Below are 24705 nucleotides of genomic sequence, written 5' to 3'. Positions count from 1 at the left end.
ATCGAAATAAACAAATTGTCCCAGGGTCAGGCAAAAGCCGCTCGGGAATTCGCTCTTTTTGCATTAAATAGAACTTATTTTTACAATTAAAAAAAAATCACCATCGCCTCTTTGTTCCCAAGATTTACCTAGTACAACAGCTAGGATCGTTCGTAAGTTGAACCAACCAAACACAGGTCGGTTTGGGACTTATTGATGGTCCTCATTATGTCGTGAGAACGATCCAGCTGCTTTAGTGGCTCACAAGGAGATGTGTATACACAGAGCGTAAGTGCTGGCTCCATCTATCGTGCTACTTCCCACATACACCATTCTGTCACCTACAATTTTCTCTCAAGAAAATATGTCTGATTATTTTAAATATATATATTTTAAGGAACTGGTAGTTTTGAAACAAATATGTTTGCAGTTTATGATGAACTGTAAGAGATATTGTAGCTAATATACATACATAATAAATTTTAAAACTATAAAAGATTTGAATTAAATTATTTATATATTTACAAATAATATAAATTCTAAAAAAAAATTATAGATTACAGTAAATATTTCACATAGTTTGACGAAAGTATATACATTTGAATAGAATAAAATAACATTTACGCCAAATATTTCCATTTAAAACCATCTGCTTATTTGATCCAAATACTTTTTTTTCAGTGTAGTCTATTAATTATTTATAACGTTATCTGAAATTTAACCAAAATTTACGCAATTTTTTACTTTTTTTTAAAATCAAGTTTCTTACATTTAAATTTTTATCAAAAAACAATAAGAACTTTTTATAGAAAATACTTTGAAAGCCAAAAAAGTCATTTTCGCTTTGAAGAACGATAACTCAAAGACAAATCGTCATATAAAGGCCTCAAATAGCTCAAATCAAAGAGGACGAATTAAACTAAAAATGTGACAGTTGGGATTGCCAAAAAAAAAAAATTGAAGCTCTCGGACGCTTGGAAAGGCAATCAAAAATTTCGAAAAATTTTTTTCACTGGATTTCTTACGATTTCTTAAAGGCGGACAACGATAAAAAAATTTGACTTCCAGATCCTGAAACTAGAAACTTCAAGCTACAATTTGCTTTATTTTTTATTGCCCTACGACCATTTTTGGCTAAGTTACAGCCTTTTGAAAAATTAAAATAATATTCATCCTTAAATTTTCGTGACTAATGACTCCAAATCCGACCTACTCGTCACATTCGGTGAAAGAAAAATGCGCTTTCACATCTCGCGTCCGGATCGCATAAAAGCCCGTCGCAATAGGAAGTTTCAAGTACGGCCTTACGTAACCCGAGCACTAGATCTATCGCTTATTATAACAGCAGGGGATCGTGTTGCGGACACGGCGAAGTGGAAGAATTTTTAATAACGAGCCGTTGCGCAATGCATCTCGAGTGTGACGCTCTAGTTGCTCGAAATTGGCCAACGGCGTGTTGGCGCAATGTTTGTTTTAAGTAACAATTCGCAAATATTTACAAGAAGATTCGTTGCGTGTTTGCGAGGCGTCTGAATTTCTTCCGCTTCTCGTCGTTGTCGGGTATTTCAGCGAAAACGAGCACGATGTGGCAACAGCGCGTGTCACGTGACAGAGCCGCGGTTTCTTCCGTGAAGCAGTCGCGGGACGCAAATTTGAAAAAAAAAATCGCTTTTTGACACTCCTACCGCTTATAAAGGCCTAAACAAAAAAATATACAAATTTTGTGACACATTGATTTAATGCAAGGTTGCCACATCTCTTTAAGTTTAAGTCGTCTGCTAAACAAAAATGAACAAAAATTACTCAAAAAACAATACTTTCTCTAACCATGAAATTTCTTCAATTTTAGTGAAAACCGGTACAATTTGGCAACCGCGCAGGTCACGTGACGAAGCCGTCGTTCTTTCGAGAAACCGTCACGGGGTTTTCGATACTTCTAGGGTATATAAAGAAGTAAATTTGCAAAAAATATACAAATTTTGAGAACCGCTGACTTAATGCAACGTTGTCACATCTCCTGAAGTTATCTACCAGTCAAAAACGAATAAAGATATTAAAAAAAAACAGTACTTTATTTGAATATGAATTTTCTTCAATTTTAGCGAAAATAAGTACAATTTGGCAACACTGCATGTCACGTAATAAAGCCGTCGTTTCTTTCATAGAACCGTCATGGGCTGCATTTTGAAAAAAATGACTTCCCAATACTCCTAGTGCCTATAAAAGCGTACATTTAAATATATACAAAATTTTGGGGACCTCTGACGTAATGCAAGGTTGCCACATCCCCTGGAATCATTTGTCGGTCAAAAGCGAACAAAATTATTTAAAAAACCAATACATACTTCATTTGAATATGAATTTCCTTCAAATTTAGTGAAAAAAAACACGATTTGGCAACCGCGCTTGTCGCCTGACGAAGCCGTCGTTCTTTTGAAATCGCCGAGGAGTGCAAATTTAAATAAAATCGATTTTCAATATTTCTAGGGCCTATGAAGACGTAAATTTAAAAAAATATATACAAGTTTTGAGAACCGCTGACTTAATGCAAGGTTGTCACGTCTCCTGGAGTTATCTACCAGTCAAAAACGAATTAAAATATTCAAAAAAAAACAATACTTTATTTGAATATGAATTTTCTTCAATTTTGATGAAAATAAGTACAAACTGGCAACAATGCATGTCACATAAAGCCGTCGTTTCTTTCATGGAACCTATAGGGTGCAAATGTGAAAAAAATCACTTCTCAGTACTGCTAGTGCGTATAAAAGCGTACATTTAAATATATACAAAATTTTGGGAACCTCTGACGTAACGCAAGGTTGCCACGTCCCCTGGAGTCATTTGTCAGTCAAACATTATTGAAAAAACCAATACTTCATTTGAATATGAATTTTCTTCAATTTTAGTGAAAACAAGCACGATTTGGCAATCGCGCATGTCACCTGACGAAGCCGTCGTTCTTTTGAAATGGCCTAGGAGTGCAAATTTAAATAAAATCGCTTTTCGATACTTCTAGGGCCTATGAAGACTTAAATTTAAAAAAGATACAAATTTTGAGAACCGCTGACTTAATGCAAGGTTGTCACGTCTCCTGGAGTTATCTACCAGTCAAAAACGAATTCAAATGTTCACAAAAACCAATAACTTATTTGAATATGAATTTTCTTCAATTTTAATGAAAATAAGCACAAATTGGCAACAATGCACGTCACATAACGAAGCCGTTATTTCTTTCACGGAACCGTGATGGCGTGCAAATATGAAAAAAATTACTTCTCAATACTCCTAATGCCTAAAAACGCATATATTTAAATACATACAAAATTTTGGGAACCTCTGACGTAATGCCACATCCGCTGGAGTCATTTGTCAGTCAAAAACGAACAAAATTATTTAAACAACTAAATACTTCAGTTGAATATGAATTTTCTTCAATTTTAGTGAAAACAAGCACGATTTGGCAACCGCGCATGTCATCTGACGAAGCCGTCGTTCCTTTAAAATCGTCGAGGAGTGCAAATTTAAATAAAATCGTTTTTGCGCGATATTTCTAGGGCCTATGAAGACCTAAATTTGAAAAAAATATACAGATTTTGAAAACTTCTCACTTAATGCAAAGTTGCCACATCCTCTAACGTCATCTGTCAGTCAAAAACGAAAAAAATTGTTTAAAAACCTAATACTGCATCTGAATATGAATTTTCTGCAATTTTACTGAAAACAAACGCGATTTGGCAACCGCGCCTCTTTTCGTGTTATCGTCGAAGCGTGTAAATTATAAAAAAACGTTTTTCTATACTCCTAGCTCCTATAAAGGCGTAAGCTAAAGACATTACAAATTTTATGACCAAAAACGTACAAAAACGCGAAAAACACTATCTGCAATTTTAGTGAAAGTAATTTGGCAACCGCACATGTCACAGGAAGCCGTCATTTCTTTTGTGAAACTGTCCCTGGGCGCATATTTTTAAAATCAATCGCCTTTCGGTACTGCCAGCATTTGTAAAAGCGTAGATTTAAAAGATATACACATTCTCTGTATTATCCACCAATCAAAAACGGACAAAATTATTCAGGACAATACTTTATGTGAATATGAATTTTCTGCAAGTTTAGTGAAACCAAGCACAATCTGGCAACCGCGCATAATACGTTAAACCGTCGCGCAAATTAAAAAAATATACAAATTTTATTACCAAAAACGAGCAAAATTATTCAGAAAACACTTTATCTGCTATTTTAGTGAAAATAAGCATGATTTGGCAACCGCGCATGTCACAGGAAGCCGCCACTTCTATTGTGAAGCTGTCGCTGAGTCCAAATTTTAAAAACAATCGCCCTTTCCATACTCCTAGCACTTGTAAGGTGGTAAATTTAAAAGAATTACAAATTTTGGGAACCTTTGTCTTAATGCAAGCTTGCCACATCCTCTGTAGTCATCCACCAGTCAAAAACGTGCAAAACAAAGACCAATTCCCTTCTAAAACAAAACGGACTGTTTGGAATTAGGATTTATGTGACTTTCGCTAAACAATTTCAAGTATTTTAATGCAAGTTTTGCCGAATGTAATTAATTTAACAAACAAAATTAATTAAACACATGTTACGCAATATGTGGATGTAAGAAGTGTGTTACCTAATTCTAGTTGCGCCGGCATAACGTCTGGTTCCTGTACCAACAGCTGTGTTACGACAATGTACATAACTTGAAACGCCAAGCGAATTTTCGAGGTCATTTTTCGAACGGAAAACGTCTTTTAGGGAAAAATTATTTATCTCGGTGTATTGTAAAGCAAACGCATAAGGAAATCGACTACTATGGACTACAGTTGCTTAGTAAGAAACTACTTGGACAAATCTTTCGAGATAGCTCTCCGGTTGTAATTCACCTAAATTTTTAAGTCCTTCTCTGTCAAAATTTCGACATTGTGTACACGAGATGATATTACAAAGCCTTGTTTTACCATTTTTTGGTAGCAACCGACGAAGATCATTATTTTTTTAAATTGGTTGGTGCAAAGTATAACGAGGCTATATCAGCGTACTTCGTCTGCCACTTTTCTGTATAATTTATTCAAAAACACGTCCCAATCCACTCCACCAACCAAGGCAGCTAGAAACGATATAGATCCGCTGACAATGACCTAGTTGCGCTGAATTTCATACTCTTGTTATGATAATTGCGTATCTCTCTCGTATAAGGGTTCTCTTATGGCATTCGACGGCTTACGTCAACATTCTAGAAACTAGTCGTAGGAATTTTGCTATTGTGCTCTGTCAGGATATGCGAGATGAATCATAAACGTGTACATACAGGGTGATTCACAACTTATCCAAAAAAATTTGGGAATAGATACGGCATGAGAAATGGAGTCAATATTGTAAAAGAAAAATTGTAAAAACCTTATAGTTTCTGAGAAACAAATTATTGAAGTTATAGCACATTAAACCACTACATAGCTGGACAACTATAGTCTCTAGCGTCGTTCGCAATACGCGTGGAGCCATGTGACTCTCCTAATACTGAAATCCGTCGTTGCGGTAGTTTTTACCTGTTATCTGTGGTATTTACATCAGTTTTTTAGTAGTTAGTGTCAAAAATGGCTTGCGTGTATAGCAACTCAGAGTTGATGGATATCGTTTTAATTTATGGTGAAGCAAGAAAGCATTTGTATTATGGTGAAGTATTTGTGTTATGGTGAAGCAAGACATCATTTGTGTTAGTTCGTAGAAAGTGAGTAAGACGGACCCAAATGTGTTTACACGTGAGTGGATAAAATTTTGAACAATTGCTGTTGCAGCATCGGGTATGTCAAATGATTTTATTATTTAAAAACACAAATTAATTTTATTAATAATTAATAAAGGCAAAAGCATTTGAATTTGCCGATATAAAATAGGTGCGATAAAATTTGTATTTGTAAGGGTCCCCTGTACGTCCAGAATTTTTTTTTTGGATAAGTTCTGAATCACCCTGTATATTTTCTATACCGATATAGGGTAGGTACTTTTTTACCTAGAACGTGAAGTCTAGTTTTGTTTCGCGAAAAAAGTAATAACAAAACAGTGAAATTTAAAATAATACGTAAGATTTTTTATTAGAAAACTTGTTGAGAAGCACTGATTTCATTGTAGACACGCAGTGTTGCCGTAAGTTATTATTATTATTATTATATTTTATGACTTTTAAAAACATGATTTATTAAATATTAACTAATATCGGTATGTAAATACGTTACTAATTGTAAATAGAACTAATTTCTGTTTTTATTATTGTTTTCTTATTTAGTCGCTTCATCATACCGAACAGATAATATCACATGTCAACATATGATCTAGACAATCGTCAGAAGTGACTATGGTAAATAGGGTTTTTTTGGGTCGCTGATCACGAAGCCGAGGTTTGTTTACCCCTACGATACACTCTAGAGGTCATTCAAGGTCATTTCAAGGACATTCATGAAGTATTTCGGATAGAAAAGTTAAAATGGTAAACAAACCTCGGATTCGGGTTCAGTGACCTCTAAAACATAAGCATGCATCATTTTTTCAAATATTGGTCAATTCTTGATTTGACCTTCAAATCACCTCGAACTTGACGTGGTGGAGCTAAAATAACCTTGGATTCGCGTTCAGTGACCTCAAAAACATTCAGACGAATTTTTTCAGATTTTTCAGACTGATTTTAACTTTTAAAACCGTTATTTTAAAACTGTTACTTGGAACCGTTACTTTGGAACCGTTACCTGGAATGGCTATTTTGTAACCGTTACTAGGAACTCTTATTTTGGAACCAACACTGAGAACCGTTACTTTGGAACCATCACTGAGAACCGTTACTTTGGAACCACTACTTGGAACTGTTAATTTGAAACAGTTACTTGGAACCGTTTCTTCGGAACCGTTACTTGGAATGGCTATTTGTTACTAGGAAATCTTATTTTGGAACCGACATTTAGGAACCGTTACTTGGAACAGTTATTTAGGAACCGTTACCTGGAAGCGTTACTTTGGAACCGTTAATATACCTTCAATTCATCCATCCCCGTTTCGAATTCGACGGCAAAATAGACGCCGCTGTCCCAGTTGTGGAACAAAGTAAATTTCACGCACCGGCAACGTACCAAGGCGGCCGTAACTCACGACCTATGACTCGACCGGCCGTGTTCAGCTTTCCTAAGCACAAGACAATAGCCTGCCGTTTGTTTCTATCGCGCGTTCGTCGCCGATCGCTCGCTTGGAACCGACGATCCTGCCCAAAGACCTGTTCTGGTGGCTTACCGGAGCGTCCCGTGTCTTTGTGTATTTTTAGAAAACGTATCGAGGTAAAAACAGTTTGAAATTAATCCATGAGGAACGGTGGAAATTTTAGACGGATTTGGATATACAGGGCGATTCAGTTATAATGTCATTAATTTTTTAGCACGGATACGGAAGGCCTAATAAAAGCTCGAAAATCGAACAAAACATTTTTTCTCGACTTTAGACATATTATCCTTTAATTCTCGTCAATTTCGCGCCCTACTTTGCACCACATTTCCTGACTTGGAACGCGCCAGCGGCGGCGCACCGCAGGTCGTTCGAACGTTGAACTTAAAACAGCTGATTTCCCAAATCGTGTTGAATTTTGCAGTTGATTTCAAAATTAAAAGGATCCTAACATTATTAACAAAGTGCTATGGACGATCCTCAAAGGTCACACTAGTGCCAATTCGCACCACCGTTTTTTTTTAACAGCTGGCATTTGTCAGGTAACAGCCACCGAGGGTTCCCCCCACCACGATAATTTCTTCTGTAGCTGAAATAATCGAGCCTAATTCAACTGCCCTCGGCCAAACTAGAGAGTCTGAAACGTCCGATCGGTGCGAATTCGCACTAGTGTGACTTTGTGTGGGCGAAAGTGTATACTTGTTGAAAATCGGTAGAGTGTATCGTTTTGCCGAAAATCTCAGTTGAATGGGAGACCGCATTATTTATTGAGTTCTATTTGCGGTTAAAGTTTAATTCACTAGAACTGAAACACCCTGTATACCGGGAAAAATTGATAATATCATTTTATTAATATGGGGTATTTTTTTCTTAAAAATATAGACTTTGAACTTGACAATCTTTTTTTTGCTTTTCCTCTAGCCATTATTTATAAAAAAATCGAATTTAAAAAAAGTAATTTTTCGAAAAATGTTTTTTTTCAACCGCATTTTTTTATTAACAAATGAATTTTTGTTCGAAACTAATTACATTATTCGATTTCTCGGAAAATTCCACCCCAGTTTTGATATAAATACATCGTTATCGTTAACAAATAAAGAAGACATTGGCAAAATCCCAATTTGAAAAAATTAAATTCTATTGAAATTATTTGCGATAAACATTATCTATACAGCAAAGAAATCTACTCATATGCACATAGCATACATATTAACTAATTAACAACATAAAAATATCATATTTAAGTAGTTTTAAATTATATTTAATGAACGCATAAAGACTATGTATGTGGCAACAGCGCTAATAATTGACTAGCAGTTGTACACACTGCGAACCTACAGACCTCGGACATCGGAGATATTGCGCGTCAAATTCGGGTAAAGATGCGTACGCGTTCAAAAATGTATTGTGTGTAAACTATGTAAAATATAATTATTGTATATAGCAAATAAGTATATCGTATTATCCTCGCGAAGATTTGTATCCTTTATTTAAAATCCGTAAATCATGTGAACTAGTAAAACAACGATAATTATGTTAATTTAGTTCTAAAGAAATGAAATGACACTCGCGCCCATCTCTCGTCCAAGTCTAAGAAAATGTTGGATGCAATTTTGAAGGTTCTGTGATAGAAATTACATTATTACTCACTGTTCGTGTTTTTAATCTCTATTTCAGTAATGTTACAAAAGTTTTACAACTATAACTAATTTTTTAGATATAAAGTTTGCGGAGAAATATTTATGGTCCTTTGTTATTCCGTACAAATGCTTTTATCTCAAGTATTACTAATTATATTAATCAAGTAAAGAAAACTTTATGTAACCGAAAATATTGCTGGGTAATGATTACGTTGTTTTTATAAACCATTAAATATATTAAAAGGATCTATCAACTGTATTTTTTATTACAATAAATATATCAACGCTTTCTAGTCTTTTTAAATTAATCTAGTTTTTTAAAAACATTACAAAAAATCATCTGTTGTTGATAATTTATTGTTGATAACAATGTAATTTAGGAAAAATGTATATGTTTGAAATCAATTTCGTTTTTATCAAGTCTTTCAAATGTATTCCCTCCTTGCCGTCAGCTGATTGCGACGTTGCCACATTAATCCTCAAGTCAGACAGAAATGCGATTATTGGTTTATGTTTCTAATTAATACAGCTGTACTATGTTCAAAACTTATATTAGTTTTACATCAAAAATAAGATAACACTGTGTACTATCTATGGAAAAATTTTGTTTCACAATTTCTACATTTCTTTCTTAGTTATAGGCAAAAAAAGAGCCGCACCGTTCATCTTCGCCATATAAACGCATGTTAAAATGAACAACTTTCAACAATATCTCAAAATCTAGATTAAAAAAAAAAAATCAAAAAAATATGACGCACAGAGAGAGAGGGAGCATTGGCTTATACGCTATATAAATTTAAAGTACATCTGTGCATTTGAGTAAACCCGATATACCTCCTTAGACCTCTTTTATGCACGCGTTTTTCTCCTCTCAACGCGGAGTTGACAAAAACGCCGCGTTTCAAGATACCCTGAATAGAGTTACTACGTTTATGCATTTTACGCTCGTTTATTTGCTCTCGCGTTTTCAATTCTGTCGCGATGGATTTACAGAACGCTTGGCGACACGCGTTCCGAAAAAGCACGAAAGTATATCGGCGTTTTTATGCAAAGCGCTCTTTGTCGCAAGTCCAGTGGCTCTGTCTGTCAAGAATAGTTTTAGCACAGTTTGTTTTAGTTTTAGTTTAGCTATTGATCAAGCGGGACATGGATGCAATGGACGCAATTGAATTCTATTTCTATTAATTGGATGTACTGCCCATCGCCTCTTACGTTTTCTATTACATATTTTTTTATAGCACAAATACAATATACACGGATCCATTTTCATGTACTTCACTGACTACTGTGTGGCATGAAACTGGCGACAACTGATAGAATACGCGTGCATAAAATGGAGCAGAAATATACCGCGTTTTTCTCAATTTCGCGTTGAGAGGAGAAAAACGCGTGCATAAAAGAGGTCTTAAGGGTTAAAAATATAGTACTTTCATTTACAATAGAAATACGTGTGTAAGTTTGGATTGTAATTATGGTTTCATTTCTTTTTTTATATATAATTCCGTCACTTTGGCAACTTTTTATGGACACAAATTGTTACCAAGGCGACTTGATCTACTAATCTTATGTTTATTAAAGGAAGCTAACCTGGAGGTATGTCCCACACGCTCTTGCACACCCTGTATAAACGATTTCGTCTAAATTCTCTCATTTTTATCCCAGGTCACTTAGTATAATATTATTTTAAATTATTGTTGTTTTAATATACCTACCATCTGAAGCGTGTGAATATGGTTACTTTACAAGTACTTAAAAGCCGCTTAAGCGCAACTACTGCCTTTTAATGAGTCGCAATTGAAACGCATACTTTCAGGCAATTATTATGGGAATTAACATAAATGCTAAACGCGTTTTTCCTCGGGTAATTACCTAGGAAACCAGAATTAACAAACTGCAAGTGGTATTACAACACGAAAAATAGTTATTGCACCCAAAACGGTAGGGATTTTGTTTTACTTAAGCGTGAAGTAAAAATAGACTTTAAACAGGATGTAGAATGCATAAAATTTAACTTTTTGCACTGGATAACGAAGCTACAAAGGTTATTGTGGGTGAATCGTATATCCACGGAGATTTTTGGCTTTTTGGCTTTCAAATATCACTGGAAATGAAAATTTTTCTATGCGCATAAAAAAAANCGAAAAATTAGCCCGGATGTCCCAGCGTAAATGACGGTTAACTTTGATCGGCTATAACTACGTAACTAATTGACCAATCGATCTGTTTTTTTTTTAAAGAAGTGTCTTTACAATAACTTTTAAAACCTGTTTTAAAAAATTTGATTTGACAGAATATTCACAAAGTTATTATAACTGTTTGTAACTACAAAAATTCGACCAACGTTTAAACAAGCGCCAGAACTCTCCTAATTGACGGATTCGAATTTTTCATAAGGCGTTTGAAAGCTTGAGGGCCCTTCTATATGTGATTAAATTTTCAAGTATCTAAGGGCCTTGGTTTTTGCTATCGAACCGATTTTGATGAAATTTGGTGTGATGATTCTACATAACATGAAGTTTTCTTGAGCCAAGTATGAAGGTCCTATATGCAATTTAAAGACCCCAAAACAATTCCCTAAAAACTAATGTTTTTTAACCTCAATTTTGGCGATTTTTTCGATTTTTACAATAATAACCATGATTAATTCGATTTGTAACTAGTCATATTTTGTAAAATTTAATTACAAACTATTTTTTCCTCTTGCATTTTCGCCTAAAATCAACTCTTGAAATGATACATAATTAAATAGGAAGAAAAACATGACATTTTTCGAATTTTTTTAACATATTGCGCCGCCAAAAGGTAAGCCCATTTTTTTATGCGCATAGAAAAATTTTCATTTCTAGTGAAAGCCAAAAAGCCAAAAATTATTTCGAGTTCATGGATATTATGTCAAATATATAAAAAAAAATCGACTCTTACAGCTGCCGTACCGGGTATTTTTATTGTACGATAAAATTTGCGCGTACAATTTCGATTTTTCACGTCAAATATACAAAAATTGCATGGATCAAAACTCACCTCCAGCTTCTTGGAGTACTCCTCGACGAGGGCCTCCTGCTGCCGCTTCAGTTCCTCGTTCTTCTCCAAGAGGGCCTTGCCCAGCTCGGCGGCCAACACCAAGTCATTCTCCTTCTGTTGCAGCTGCGTCCAAACGTCCTCGCTCAGGGCCTGCGCCTGGCTCTGGTCTATGGCACTGCGGTTTTCCATTTCCACGACGTAGTCCTCGAGCGACTTCAGCATGGCTAGAGGGCGCTAGGGGGCGCGCGCAGCGTCAATGTCGACCGGAAAGACGTCATCGCGCGGAACGGACGAAATTTGGCGCTCGACGTGGGTCTGGAACAAAGACGACGTTGTTGGTATGCGATAATCGAGTATTTCTATGCGTGTTTAGTCATTGGTGTCGAACATATAATAAAATTCAAATCTACAATAGACATACATGTTTTTTTTTTAAGTTGAGAACTGCTNAGTCAATTAGTTACATAGTTATAGCCGATTCAATTTCGAGCAGGCCGAAGCGGCCGCGCTCTCTGCTTCTCCCACCACCACCACCCGTACGATTTTATTGAATTTCTCGCTTGCATAAATAACTTTAAATATCTTTTAAAGTAGGTTGCCAATGAAGAAAAGTATTGCAAACTTAGACCTGGTAAGTACTCGGAATACCAAAGGTATTTTTCGAAAAATTAGCCCGGATGTCCCAGCGTAAATGACGGTTAACCTTGATCGGCTATAACTACGTAACTAATTGACCAATCGATCTGTTTTTTTTTTAAAGAAGGGTCTTTACAATAACTTTTAAAACCTGCTTTAAAAAATTTGATTTGACAGAATATTCACAGTTATTTTAATTGTTTATAACTACAAAAATTCAACCAATGTTTAAACAAGCGCCAGAACTCTCCTAATTGACGGATTCGAATTTTTCAAAAGGCGTTTGAAAGCTTGAGGGCCCTTCTATATGTGATTAAATTTTCAAGTATCTAAGGGCCTTGGTTTTTGCTGTGCAAAATTTTGAAAATTTGCATTTTTTTTTTCAAAATCCGGATTGCAAAATTATTATGCAAAATCTATCGAACCGATTTTGATGAAATTTGGTGTGATGATTCAACATAACATGAAGTTTTCTTGAGCCAAGTATGAAGGTCATATATCCAATTTAAAGACCCCAAAACAATTCCCTAAAAACTAATGTTTTTTAACCCCAATTTTGGCGATTTTTTTCGATTTTTACAATAACAACCATGATTAATTCGATTTGTAACTAGTCATATTTTGTAAAATTTAATTACAAACATTTTTTTCCTCTTCCATTTTCGCCTAAAATAAACTCTTGACAAGACACATAATTAAATAGGAAAAAAATATGACATTTTTCGAATTTTTTTAACATACTGTGCCGCCAAAAGTTAAGCCCACGTTTTTTTATGCGCATAGAAAAATTTTCATTTCTAGTGACACTTGAAAGCCAAAAAGCCAAAAATTATTTCGAGTTCATGAATATTATGTCATATATAAAAGAATCGACTCTTACAGCTGCCGTACCGGGTATTTTTATTGTAGGATAAAATTTGCGAGTACAATTTCGATTTTTCACGTCAAATATTCAAAAAATTGTCATGGACCAAAACTCACCTCCAGCTTCTTGGAGTACTCCTCGACGAGAGCCTCCTGCTGCCGCTTCAGTTCCTCGTTCTTCTCCAAGAGGGCCTTGCCCAGCTCGGCGGCCAACACCAAGTCATTCTCCTTCTGTTGCAGCTGCGTCCAAACGTCCTCGCTCAGGGCTTGCGCCTGGCTCTGGTCTATGGCACTGCGGTTTTCCATTTCCACGACGTAGTCCTCGAGCGACTTCAGCATGGCTAGAGGGCGCTAGGGGGCGCACGCAGCGTCAATGTCGACCGGAAAGACGTCATCGCGCGGAACGGACGAAACTTGGCGCTCGATGTGGGTCTGGAACAAAGACGACGTTGTTGGTATACGATAATCGAGTATTTCTATGCGTGTTTAGTCATTGGTGTCGAACATATAATAAAATTCAAATCTACAATAGACATACATGTTTTTTTTTTAAGTTGAGAACTGCTGGTTTCACTGTAGGATTTACGCGTAACGTAGATTTATGAAATAGAAACGCTAACTACCCCTTCTAGCGGTTTGCGCAAGCGTATAAGGAAAATCATGGAATATTGTGAAAATTTTTAACGATGTTCTTTATTTAACCCTTAAAAACTACCCCTATGCAAAAAATAATGTTAAAAAATTACTTTTTAAAGATTTGGAACGATTAAATCGTGCAATTATTTGAAATAAAAGTTACCTTAGCTAATAAAAGAATTTTTCCCTTTCAACCCCTAAAAACTACCCCTGTATTGACAAAAATGATAAAGAATTACTTTTTAAAAGCTTGGAATGCTTTCACGGTGCAATTATTTAAAATAAAAATTCCCTCATTGCTTAAGAAAGAATTTGAATCTCATAACACTTTTCAACCCTTATAAATCACCCCTACGCTAAAAAAATGATAAAAAATTACGTTTTAAATCTTGGAATGCTATAATTGTGCAATAATTTAAAATAAAAATTTCCTTATATTACTTAAGGGTCACTCAACGTAGCTGCGGTCAAAGGATAGATAGCATTTACCTTAAAATTACTTTATAAGGGAATCCTTAGGAGATAACGAATTTGATTGGTTCATTTTTGACCTGACGAGTGAAGACGTAAGTACACGGCTATTCTGTGGACCGTGGATTCGTTATCGGGCCTCTGGTTGTTGTCATAAAACACATCGAGTACTTTATTTGTAACGTTTCATTTTAAATCATTTCATTTACGGTATTACTTATTATTTCGTGAAGATGAGTGACACGAGTAGTGATATTAACGCCCAAGTTAGTCCTACGACTCCGACATATATAAAAATGAGAAAGCCTATTTTGCTCCGAAAAAATGTCATTAGTTTTTTTACCACAACTCTGTTAATTTTGAAGCTATCGTATCCTACAAAAAGCATTTTAAAGATAATTTCAAGAGATTAAATAATGTTCCATGTTCTCGAACTTGTTTTATGATATATTTGATGTTTTCGACCCTTTATTGAACCCTTAAAAACTACCCCTATGCAATAAATAATTATAAAAAACTACTTTTTAAGGATTTGGAATGATTAAGCTAATAAAAGAATTTTTCCCTTTCAACCCTTAAAAAAAATTATAAAAAACTACTTTTTAAAAGCTTGGAATGCTTTAACGGTGCAATTATTTAAAATAAAAATTATCTCATTGCTTATGAAAGAATTTGTATTTCACAACACTTTTCAACCCTTATAAATTGTCCCTGTGCTAAAAATAATGATAAATTTTAAAACTTGGAATTGTGCAATCACTTAAAATAAAAATTCCCTTATATTGTTTATGAAAGAATATTTTACTTTTGCCATTTTTAACTCTTATAAACCACCCTGTCGCCAATATTAATGTAAAAATATTTTTATTATAATCGATTTTTAAATATAATCAATCATAAAAAAATTCCTACGCTGCTTATAAATAATTACACTAAATTTTTTAAACTTATTTTATTTGTATAATACATATAATAACATATAAAAATGAGAAAGCCTATTTTGCTCCGAAAAAATGTCATTGGTTTTTTTACCATAACTCGGTTAATTTTGAAGCTATAGTATCCTACAAAAAAAGCATTTTAAATATAATTTCAATTTCGTTTTTTAAAGGGAAAGTATCGAAGGGCTCAAGACAGGTCGTTTTTTTCACTAAAATGGATACTTCAAGCGGCGATATCTCGTTTATTTTATTTTTATTATAGGAATAAAAAAAGCAAAATATTTGTTGAAAAAAAAATGCTACATTTTTGTTGTCTATCATTTTTTACGTATCTTTCATAGTTTCAGAGTTATTATATAAATAATTGATTTTTTTTTAATAAAGAAAAATACGTTTTCAACTTTTACCGGTCATTATTAAAAAAATACGCATTCTAAACCGGTCTAACTTCAAGATCGTAAGTATGAAAAACACTAAAACAAAACTAATTGTAAAGGGTCTACGATTAATTTTAATTCTGATAGAAATGGTACAGCATTTACTGCTCATTTTCTCTTAAAAAATATGAGCAACCTATCTGTTGACGATAACTCCTTCAATTTTGCTCTAATTAACTTTTATAAGTGCTCATTTTGAAGGTCTATTTGAGTACTATAAAAAACTCCTCCATAATTCGCTTTGTATAGGATCGTACAACACTTTTTAAAAAACGATTTTCTTTAGTTTATTTATAAGCTACATTTTTGGTCATTACACTTTTTTTAATAAAATGCGTAGTTTTTGAGTTATTCGCGAAAAATACTTTGAAAAAGTTTTTTTTCACACAAAATTCCAAGTTTTCAATAGTGAATAACTAAAAAACTATCGATTTCTCGAAAAAATTCTTCGAATATTTTCTGCTCAAAATTTGATTCTCTATCGATTTTCAGCGTATTTTTTTTTTAAATTTCTACCCCCGAGAAGGGTGGAAGCGTCAATGGGCGCTATGTCACTAATGTTCATTGACCTTTTCTCTAACTGTCTGCCAAATTTCAAGTCGATCGGTTCAGTTTCAAAGAATTGGGAGGTGAAAAGCTTCAATGACTACTAAAATGTCACAAAATACTAGTCATTACTCGATACGAACGTCAAACGTATAACTTCTGTGCTTACAAAATGTTTTCTCATTCGATATGTTGCTAATTTGCGGCGAGTCACAAAAAAATTCAAGAAGAACCGTAGAGTTATACCGAGAAAGGTATCCAGAGTGCCTCCAAAATCAAGGGCCGTGATCGGACGTCTACTCATTCTGGTTCAGTAACCAGAGAAAGTGACACGATCCAAATTTTCATACATATCCGAACATTCAATTATTTTCCAACGACTACTTGATCCTTTCACCGCTAATATGATTTTTTGGTGGTATTTTTTTGACACTCTTTAGAACGATTTTACTTGTAACTTTTAAACGGGAAGCGATACAGGAAAATTTCTCTAATAAAAGTTTATTAGAAAAAAGAGAGTTTTTTTTAACAGGAAAAAATTTTGGTTATGTTTCTGGAAAAAATACAATTGATGACGTCATTAGTCGTTTCTGTCAAATCCCAAAGATAATACTTTCGATTGGAAATGGAGCTTACCTCATCCCATCACCACGTGTCCCAAATTTTGAGACACCCCGTACAGAGGCAAACCAGACTCTACAATAGGAAACATTGTACTTTATAACGTGCTTTTAAAATAACTTTTTCAGCTGTAAGAACGCAGCAGGCCCTCCTGTCATCTGGTTGTCGTTTCATAAGCGGTTTCATGTTTCCAGCAGTTTAAATTTATATTATTTCCTTTTCCCGGGTTTTTATACGTTTTCATTTTCACACCGGAACACCGAAAATACATCCAAGGTTGTAGAGCGCAGAGACGCTATAGTTTTTCCGGTCCAGATTCGTTTCTTTAAAAAAAAACTTACTAAGTTTCAAAGTAAAATAAACATTCTTATTCTGTTTAAATAAATTCATTATTAGTGTTTAAGGTTAGGTGCAGTTTGATTTTTATTGTGCTGTAAATGTAAGACCGATAGAGACGCGTTCTATACAGAGTGTGGCGTGTATAATCTATAAAAATTAAACTACAGCTTCCCGATGATATTTGTAATAGAAAACTCTTATACGAAAAAGTTGTATCTTCGCATTTTTTATAAATTAAAGTTCATTTATTCAGCGAAAATGAAGTGTTATTTGTGTTATTTATTAAAAATTTTGGAAATGTTTTTATGCGACCCGAGATGCAACCTTATAATTTAAATCGGTATAATCTAATACTAGTAACACTAAAAGAAGGTTAGGTTACATTGTCAAAAAATGTGTGCAGTCAACTGATTTTCTATTTGTATTGAATTCATTATTAAATATTAAGCATCTAGTCTAGACCAAGCAAATTCAATTTTTACTCGAAAAAAGTCCTATCCGCTAGATTATTGTAAAATTGTCTAAAGGAATATAATACAAGACATCTCTCATCTCGTGAGTCAAAAACTTTTATTAGCTAACTTTTCTATTTAAACAAATAAGTGAGGAAAACAGTTTTTTCACTTTGCAGGGAAAACCATCAATTTTAGCGAAAAGTGACTCTCAGACAGCTTATAGGGAGTAAAATTATCTACAAAATGAGACTTGTTAAATTAAAATCGGTTAATAAGCAAAAAAGTTCTTGCAAAAAAAAACAAGAAAAGTGCCCATGTCTTAATTTGTTTATAACTATCGCATTTATTGTTAAAATTTTACAAAACTACGGTTTTGTCATACTTCAAAAGTGTGCCAAAAGTGTGCGCTGTAGGTGTAATAGTTTTCGCACAATTCTATTTGTTTATAACGGAGGCTCCAAAGGTTATGAACTTTAAGCCTCTGTACAGGTGTTAATTTTCAACCAAACATAATGCTGAAAGCGTCATTGTAATCTTAAAGATGTAATTAAGCGATCTACTAAAAAATATCACCGTTTTTTTACATTAACATTCTCAAATTGCGCATTAAAAAACCGTGCGTTTTTCGCTTATAAACAATTTGAATAACATTGTTGCTATTTATGCTATCTCACCGAAAATAGATGCAATGGCAACTGGCAAAAACATACAGTTTTAAAATAAAAAAAGTACCCTATACGATCAACAGGAGCCAAGATAAGAATTTCTTTTAAAAAAATCGTAGCACAATTGTTTATAAATATTAAGACTTGAATTTTTCGCAAAATAAAGTTTACGGCGTAAACTACGATTTCCCGTGAATTGCATTGAAAAATGTGGATCGTCTTCTATTCATCGTAGAAATTTCTTTTTTTTAAACTGGGGTAGCTCGACGAAAAAATAACAATGGGCATATTTACGAATTCGTAGAATAGCCCTCAACCCCAGAAAAAATGCATCTTTTATACTGAATTAAAAAATACTGAAATATTTTTGTATTTTGCGAAAAATTCAAGGCGAAAGCATAGCATATAAGCGAAAAACGCACTTTTTTTTAATGCACAATTTGAGAATGTTAATGTCAAAAAAACGGTGATATTTTTTAATAGGTCGCTTAATTACGTCTTTAAGATTACAATGACGCTTTCAGAATCATGTTTGGTTGAAAATTAACGCCTGTACAGAGGCTTAAAGTTCATAACTTTTGGAGCCTCCGTTATAAACAAATTGAATTGTGCGAAAACTATTGCACCTGCAGCGCCCACTTTTGGCACACTTTTAAAGTATGACAAAACCCTCAACTTGTCATAGGTTTTATAACATTTTAACAATAAATGCGATAGTTATAAACAAATTAAAAATGGGCACTTTTCTAATAACTTTTTTGATTATTAACCGATTTTAATTTAACAAGTCTCATTTTGTAGATAATTTTACTCCCTACAAGCTTTCTGAGTCACTTTTCCCTAAAATTGATGGTTTTCCCTGCAAAGTGAAACAACCGTTTTCCTCACTTATTTGTTTAAATAGAAAAGTTAGCTAATAAATGTTTTTCAGTCACAAGATGAGAGATGTTTTGTATTATGTTGCTTTAGACAATTTTACAATAATCTCGCGGATAGGACTTTTTTCGAGTAAAAATTTAATTTGCTTGGTCTAAGTATGCTGATGCTTATCCTAGTGGTGCAGTTTTTTCTTCTCGAATATTTGTAAGCGGCAAACACATTTTTAAACGTGTTTACAATTTACACTACTTAGAAAGTATATTCTTAAATATTCGTCACATAAATATTTTCCAACCGATTGCTGTTTTCATCCCGCTGTTGTTGTTACCGTTTTTGGAATCCGTCGTTTTTAACCTCCTCCATTTAAATGCAGTGTTATTTTTTATTCCCCTGAAGAAATATCCAGATCCACGATTAGATAGTTACGTAACACGAAGCATTAACAGTTAAATCCAGTAAATTTAATCGTTTTCCAAAAATACATCCTCAAATCAAGACCGAGAACCGCATTCTGTACTGTCAGTGAAATTTATCACTGACACAACACGCGCGCCTGAAATATTTGAATCGTTAAACGATACACACTGTTTGGTTTATTTTCGAGAATAACAAGTCAATGTCGTCGGGGTGAAATATTGGTTGTTTTCGATACACTTTTCGGAGAAATTTGAGAAATATGTCTTTACTAGCATATTTCCCTACGACGAAATGAAATTTTACATTAGTGTAATGTGTCGTCATGATTCTGACCAATTTTGCTAGAATACCTGAACATTTATCAAAGATGCGAGTGTAAAAAGAAATTTTGAAAATCATATTTCGAAAATGTCCGTAAAATTCGGCCAAGTTTCGAATTTCGGGAACAATGTTTCTCGAATTTTACGAGAACCGAACAACAACAAACGTACCATGTCAAAAACACAGGGCGATCATCATTCCAGTAGACGAGAATACAAAGATGCCTAAAACTCGGGCGGACTTCGCTACAGATCCCCTGCGGACCCATCAAGGACTGTGATCGGACGTCTACTCAATCTGGTTCAGTAACCAGAGAAAGTAACACGATCCAAAGTGTCGTACATATTTTATATGCAAACGTTATACACGCAAAAAAATTCTTGATTCAAATGTACAACGTTTGATTTTAGAATACCGCAGGTTTATACAGGGTGTTTCAGAAAGACCTCCCGTAAATTCAGGGGGTGATAGTAGGACAAAAATTAAGATTTTTTTTGTCATATGAACTAAGTATACGTCTATCTCCTCTTGTTTTCGAGATACAGAGCAACAAAATAAAAATTTTTAAATATAATTTTTGCGAGAATTTCCAAACGGTGCGAGGTATTTTTGTGAAATTTGGTATTCCGTGGTTTTTAAGGACGCCAAATCCGCTGGTCTAATTATATTTTGGATATTTCATAGAGGGCGCTAGTTACGCTACATTCCTATTAAATTTTAAGTTCTAATTTTTTAAGGTTAGGTTTTTTACCAATCGGGCTCCAATTTCTAATGTATACAATTTTATTTTCTAAAAATAATGTACTCTTGTTAGAACTTCCCAATGTGGACGGTTTTCGAGAAAAAAGGCTTTTAATTGAACTCTTACAATATTACGGTGTAGAAAATAAGTGACTTTTCTCAAAGTAGGCTTATGTCAAAACTTATTGATGGATGTCTCATAAACAACAATCACTAAAATTTTGATATAAAGTTAATTAGAGTTTAAAATATTACTGAGAATGTATGTGTTGTTTATCAGACATCCTTCAGTAAGTTTTGACATAAGCCTACTTTGAGAAAAGCCACCGTTATATAACATTTACGGCAAATAATTCCATTTATATAAAACTATCTGCTCATTTGATCCAAATACTTTTTTTTTCAGTGTATACATTCATTTATTGTCGTTGTTAATACAAAAATAAGCGACAAACCATAATTTTACAAAAATAAAATTCGCGAGCAAGGCGAAACAGCTATTAAGCTACCACACACAACAAAGCTCCTAAAGCTTTCCATATAGGCGCTGTTAGGAGTCCCGTACATACACAAACTTTAGTGCCCTAGTCCAGTACTTAAAGGCCATGTTACAAATAATGAATAGACTGAGGGTATTTTTGTTTTTTTTTAAATCTCAAAATATCCCAAAAATTATGAAAAAAACTGACGTCACTTTTGAAGCGTTTATAAAAAAAAATCTATACCGGAACAGACACCGCGCATCGCTGCAAAAACTTGCTTAAAATCACGAGTGATTTACAAAGCTATTCTCTACCAGCGATTAACATTACGTCACGCCAGGAATTATTAATTGCGGTTTGCAACCCGAACCGAAAAAAAAGTCTTTTATTCCGCCGCCCGTAGATTTTCCCATAGATATTTGTAATGTTTGTAACTGTAGCTCCATTTGGTATGCGGTCGGATATCCGTGAAGGTCGCGCGCTACAATTTTTTAAAACGGCGATAAATGCTAATTGTTCGGCGTTTGAATATACGGAGTGTCCAAATATTCCGCGTACAAGCAACTACCATAGTTTTCTGTGATCAAAATAAGCGGATTTGGCCAAACATTTCTTGATCCTAAGATGTCTCGTTTAGCCGATAGAAGAGAGGAAATTTTTTAACAAACCCTTCAATCATCAATATAATTTTTTTTTTTACCATAAATATGCAGAGAATGATTATCAGTTTACGAAAAAGTAATGTGGACAGATGAGGCAACATTTACTCGAAGGGGAATTTTATGGTCCTACGAGAATCCACGGGCGGTAAGGGAACATAGTTTTCAGCATGAATTCTAATGTAACGTATGGTTGGGTGTGTTGGACAACACTGTAGTTGGTCCCTACTTCCTTCCGCATCGGTTAAATGCCGACATGTTTACCGAGTTCCTTGAAAATGGTTTTCAAGATCTGTTAGAAGATGTTCCGCTTAATACTCGAATGAAAAGTTGGTTTCAACTGGATGGTTGTCTGACCATTTTGGGACAGGTTCTAGGGAGTGGTTAAACATTATTTATCCCAGGAGATGGATTGGTCGTGGAGGACCATCAGCGTGGTCCGCATGTTCACCGGACTTGACACCGATGGATTATTTCGTTTGGGGTGCTGTTAAACAAAAAGTCTACGAGATGCCAGTTGATACCCTAGAACAAGGGTCGGCAACTGGCGGACCGCGGTCCAGGTCCGGACCGCGGAAGGTAAAATACTGGACCGCCAAAATTTTTTTGAAAGTATAAATTACTCAAATAAATTATTTAAAAAATGACGTTTAAGTGCCAATCTTATCATTTTTTCTAGTATTTTACAATTGTGTGAATATTTTGAGTTCTTAATTAGTAAGCAGATTAAATTTGAGTCCAAATTAAAATAAAAAAATTAGGAATTTTGTTTTTTTTTCTGGACCTCGTTAAAAATTTTCAAAAGTATCCGGACCCCACCTAAAATTACTTGCCGACCCCTGCCCTAGAAGATCTAAGACAGTGAATAGTCCAAGCGTGTCGAGAACTAACTCCAATTCAGTATCGATCGCCCACTACCTCCATAATTAGAAACTGTCGTACTTGTCTACAGTCCGGAGGCGCCCATTTTGAACAAAATACGTTTTAAATCGTTTAATTTTTTATTCACTTTTCGCTTTGTCTAGGTATAATATTAATTTACAAATTTACAAATAAATTTTCATATATTGTTTGCCGTCTTCTTTTATTTAAAAGTAAACAACACAAGTAAATGAAGTGACTACAAACCGCCTGAAAAAATTTAGGAGTATTACAAGGGTCGTTACGTTGTCGCATTACGACATAGTCACATTAGATGTTAGGTACTTAAACATTTCTATTGTTTTCATCAATAAACTTAATTTTTTTTTTCTAAAAAAAACACCTTATATCTCAAAAACGAAGCATCTCCTAAATAATTTTAATACTATTGGTTTAACCTAAGGGAAGGGGAGACGACAAAAGGACTTATTTGACTCACACGTACTCGAGACTAAGACCAATTTTAATAGGTACTATATTATTTTAGGCTTTATGAGGAACGTCTTCCTAAAGTTTATCGACAGAATCCAGAAGCACCCTTCCGAAAAATCAATTTTGCCATGAAACTATAAGAGTTAGGAAAAAAGTCAATGTACACTTTTTGTCAATAACAAACTGTTCTATCGAAAAACAGCATCAGTTTTTATTTTCAGTAGGGCCGTATTAATTTTTTTTTTAATAATTTAATGAGTCTGAGTTCCCATAACTCCGCCACTGGTTGCTTGCAAGACTTCTACTTGTAAGGAAAAATGGTATTTTATAAGATATGTCATGCCAAATTTGGCTTAAATAGCCTTCTTCATTTAGAAGTTATTTAAAAAATTCGAATTTTTTTAAAAATCTTTAACGCCTTATATTTCGAAAATGAAGCGTCTCTGGAAAAAAAATTATACTTGTTTTTTTTCTTACTTTTTTATGAGGAATATCTCCTTAAAGTTTGTCGACTTAATCCTGAAACACCCTGTACAACACCCCGCACAGGCTATTTACTTCACACATTAGTACGAATCAGAAATCAAAAACTAATTGTACAAAACTTTTCGAAACCCAGGTAGCAGTTGCATCTAACAATAAGCTTCTGATTTATAACAAGAGCATTGCCCCGAATGACTGCTCCTTACCGACCGAATGCCACTAGACACGTGCTCCCAATAAAACAAACAAAAAAACAAACGTGCCTAGCCTTCATATACGGATTCACGGGAATAAAAATATCCTACTTAAATTACCTTTAAAGAAGAGTCACCGTAACGCTTCACAAGTGTCTGCGTTGCATTATGTCAGTCGTAGAAAGTAAGACGTTAGGATTTTATTGAAAGACAAATATTTAATGACGTTTTTAACAGTTGAATTTATCAACTCTGTGCAAATTTTCAAGTGCTTTTGCTTAGATAATAATAAACAAATTTTTTCGTCCTACGGTTGCAGTGATTTTAGTTTTTTTTTTGTTTGGATATCTCAAGAATACTATTAGACCAGGCGATATCTGTTTTGGTTTGGGTGAATCGTATATCCACGGAGATTTTGGCTGTCAAATATCACTAGAAATGTAAATTTTTCTATGCGCATAAAAAAAAATCGTGGGCTTAACTTTTGGCGGCACAATATGTTAAAAAAATTCGAAAAATGTCATATTTTTCTTCCTATTTAATTATGTATCTTTTCAAGAGTTGATTTTAGGCGAAAATGGAAGAGGAAAGAAATGTTTGCAATTAAATTTTTTACAAAACATATATAGTTACAAATCGAATGAATCATGATTATTATGGTAAAAATCGAAAAAATCGCAAAAATGCGGTTAAAAAACAATACTTTTTAGGGA

The 24705-nt window shown here is 34.2% G+C and overlaps 1 protein-coding gene across 3 annotated transcripts in view; it reads right to left on the bottom strand.

Moving 5' to 3' along the window:
* Positions 1-24705, bottom strand: part of LOC108904351 (bicaudal D-related protein homolog) — an 88549-nt gene that overhangs the window by 48706 nt on the left and 15138 nt on the right. For 2 of the 3 annotated variants that reach the window (XM_018706868.2, XM_023454537.1), the window contains exon 2: positions 11853-12167. In XM_018706868.2, coding sequence (XP_018562384.1) covers positions 11853-12074 — 222 coding nt within the window. In that variant the 5' untranslated portion in view covers positions 12075-12167. Of the gene's footprint in view, positions 1-11852; positions 12168-13469; positions 13785-24705 lie in introns of all 3 variants that reach the window. The other variant, XM_023454536.1, reaches the window with a different exon arrangement.

This window comes from Anoplophora glabripennis, unplaced genomic scaffold (assembly GCF_000390285.2).
Source record: "Anoplophora glabripennis isolate ALB-LARVAE unplaced genomic scaffold, Agla_2.0 scaffold268, whole genome shotgun sequence".
Taxonomy (NCBI): Eukaryota; Metazoa; Arthropoda; class Insecta; order Coleoptera; family Cerambycidae; genus Anoplophora; species Anoplophora glabripennis.
Note: the sequence above shows the minus strand (reverse complement) of the source record. Positions and strands in the feature narration are given on the sequence as shown.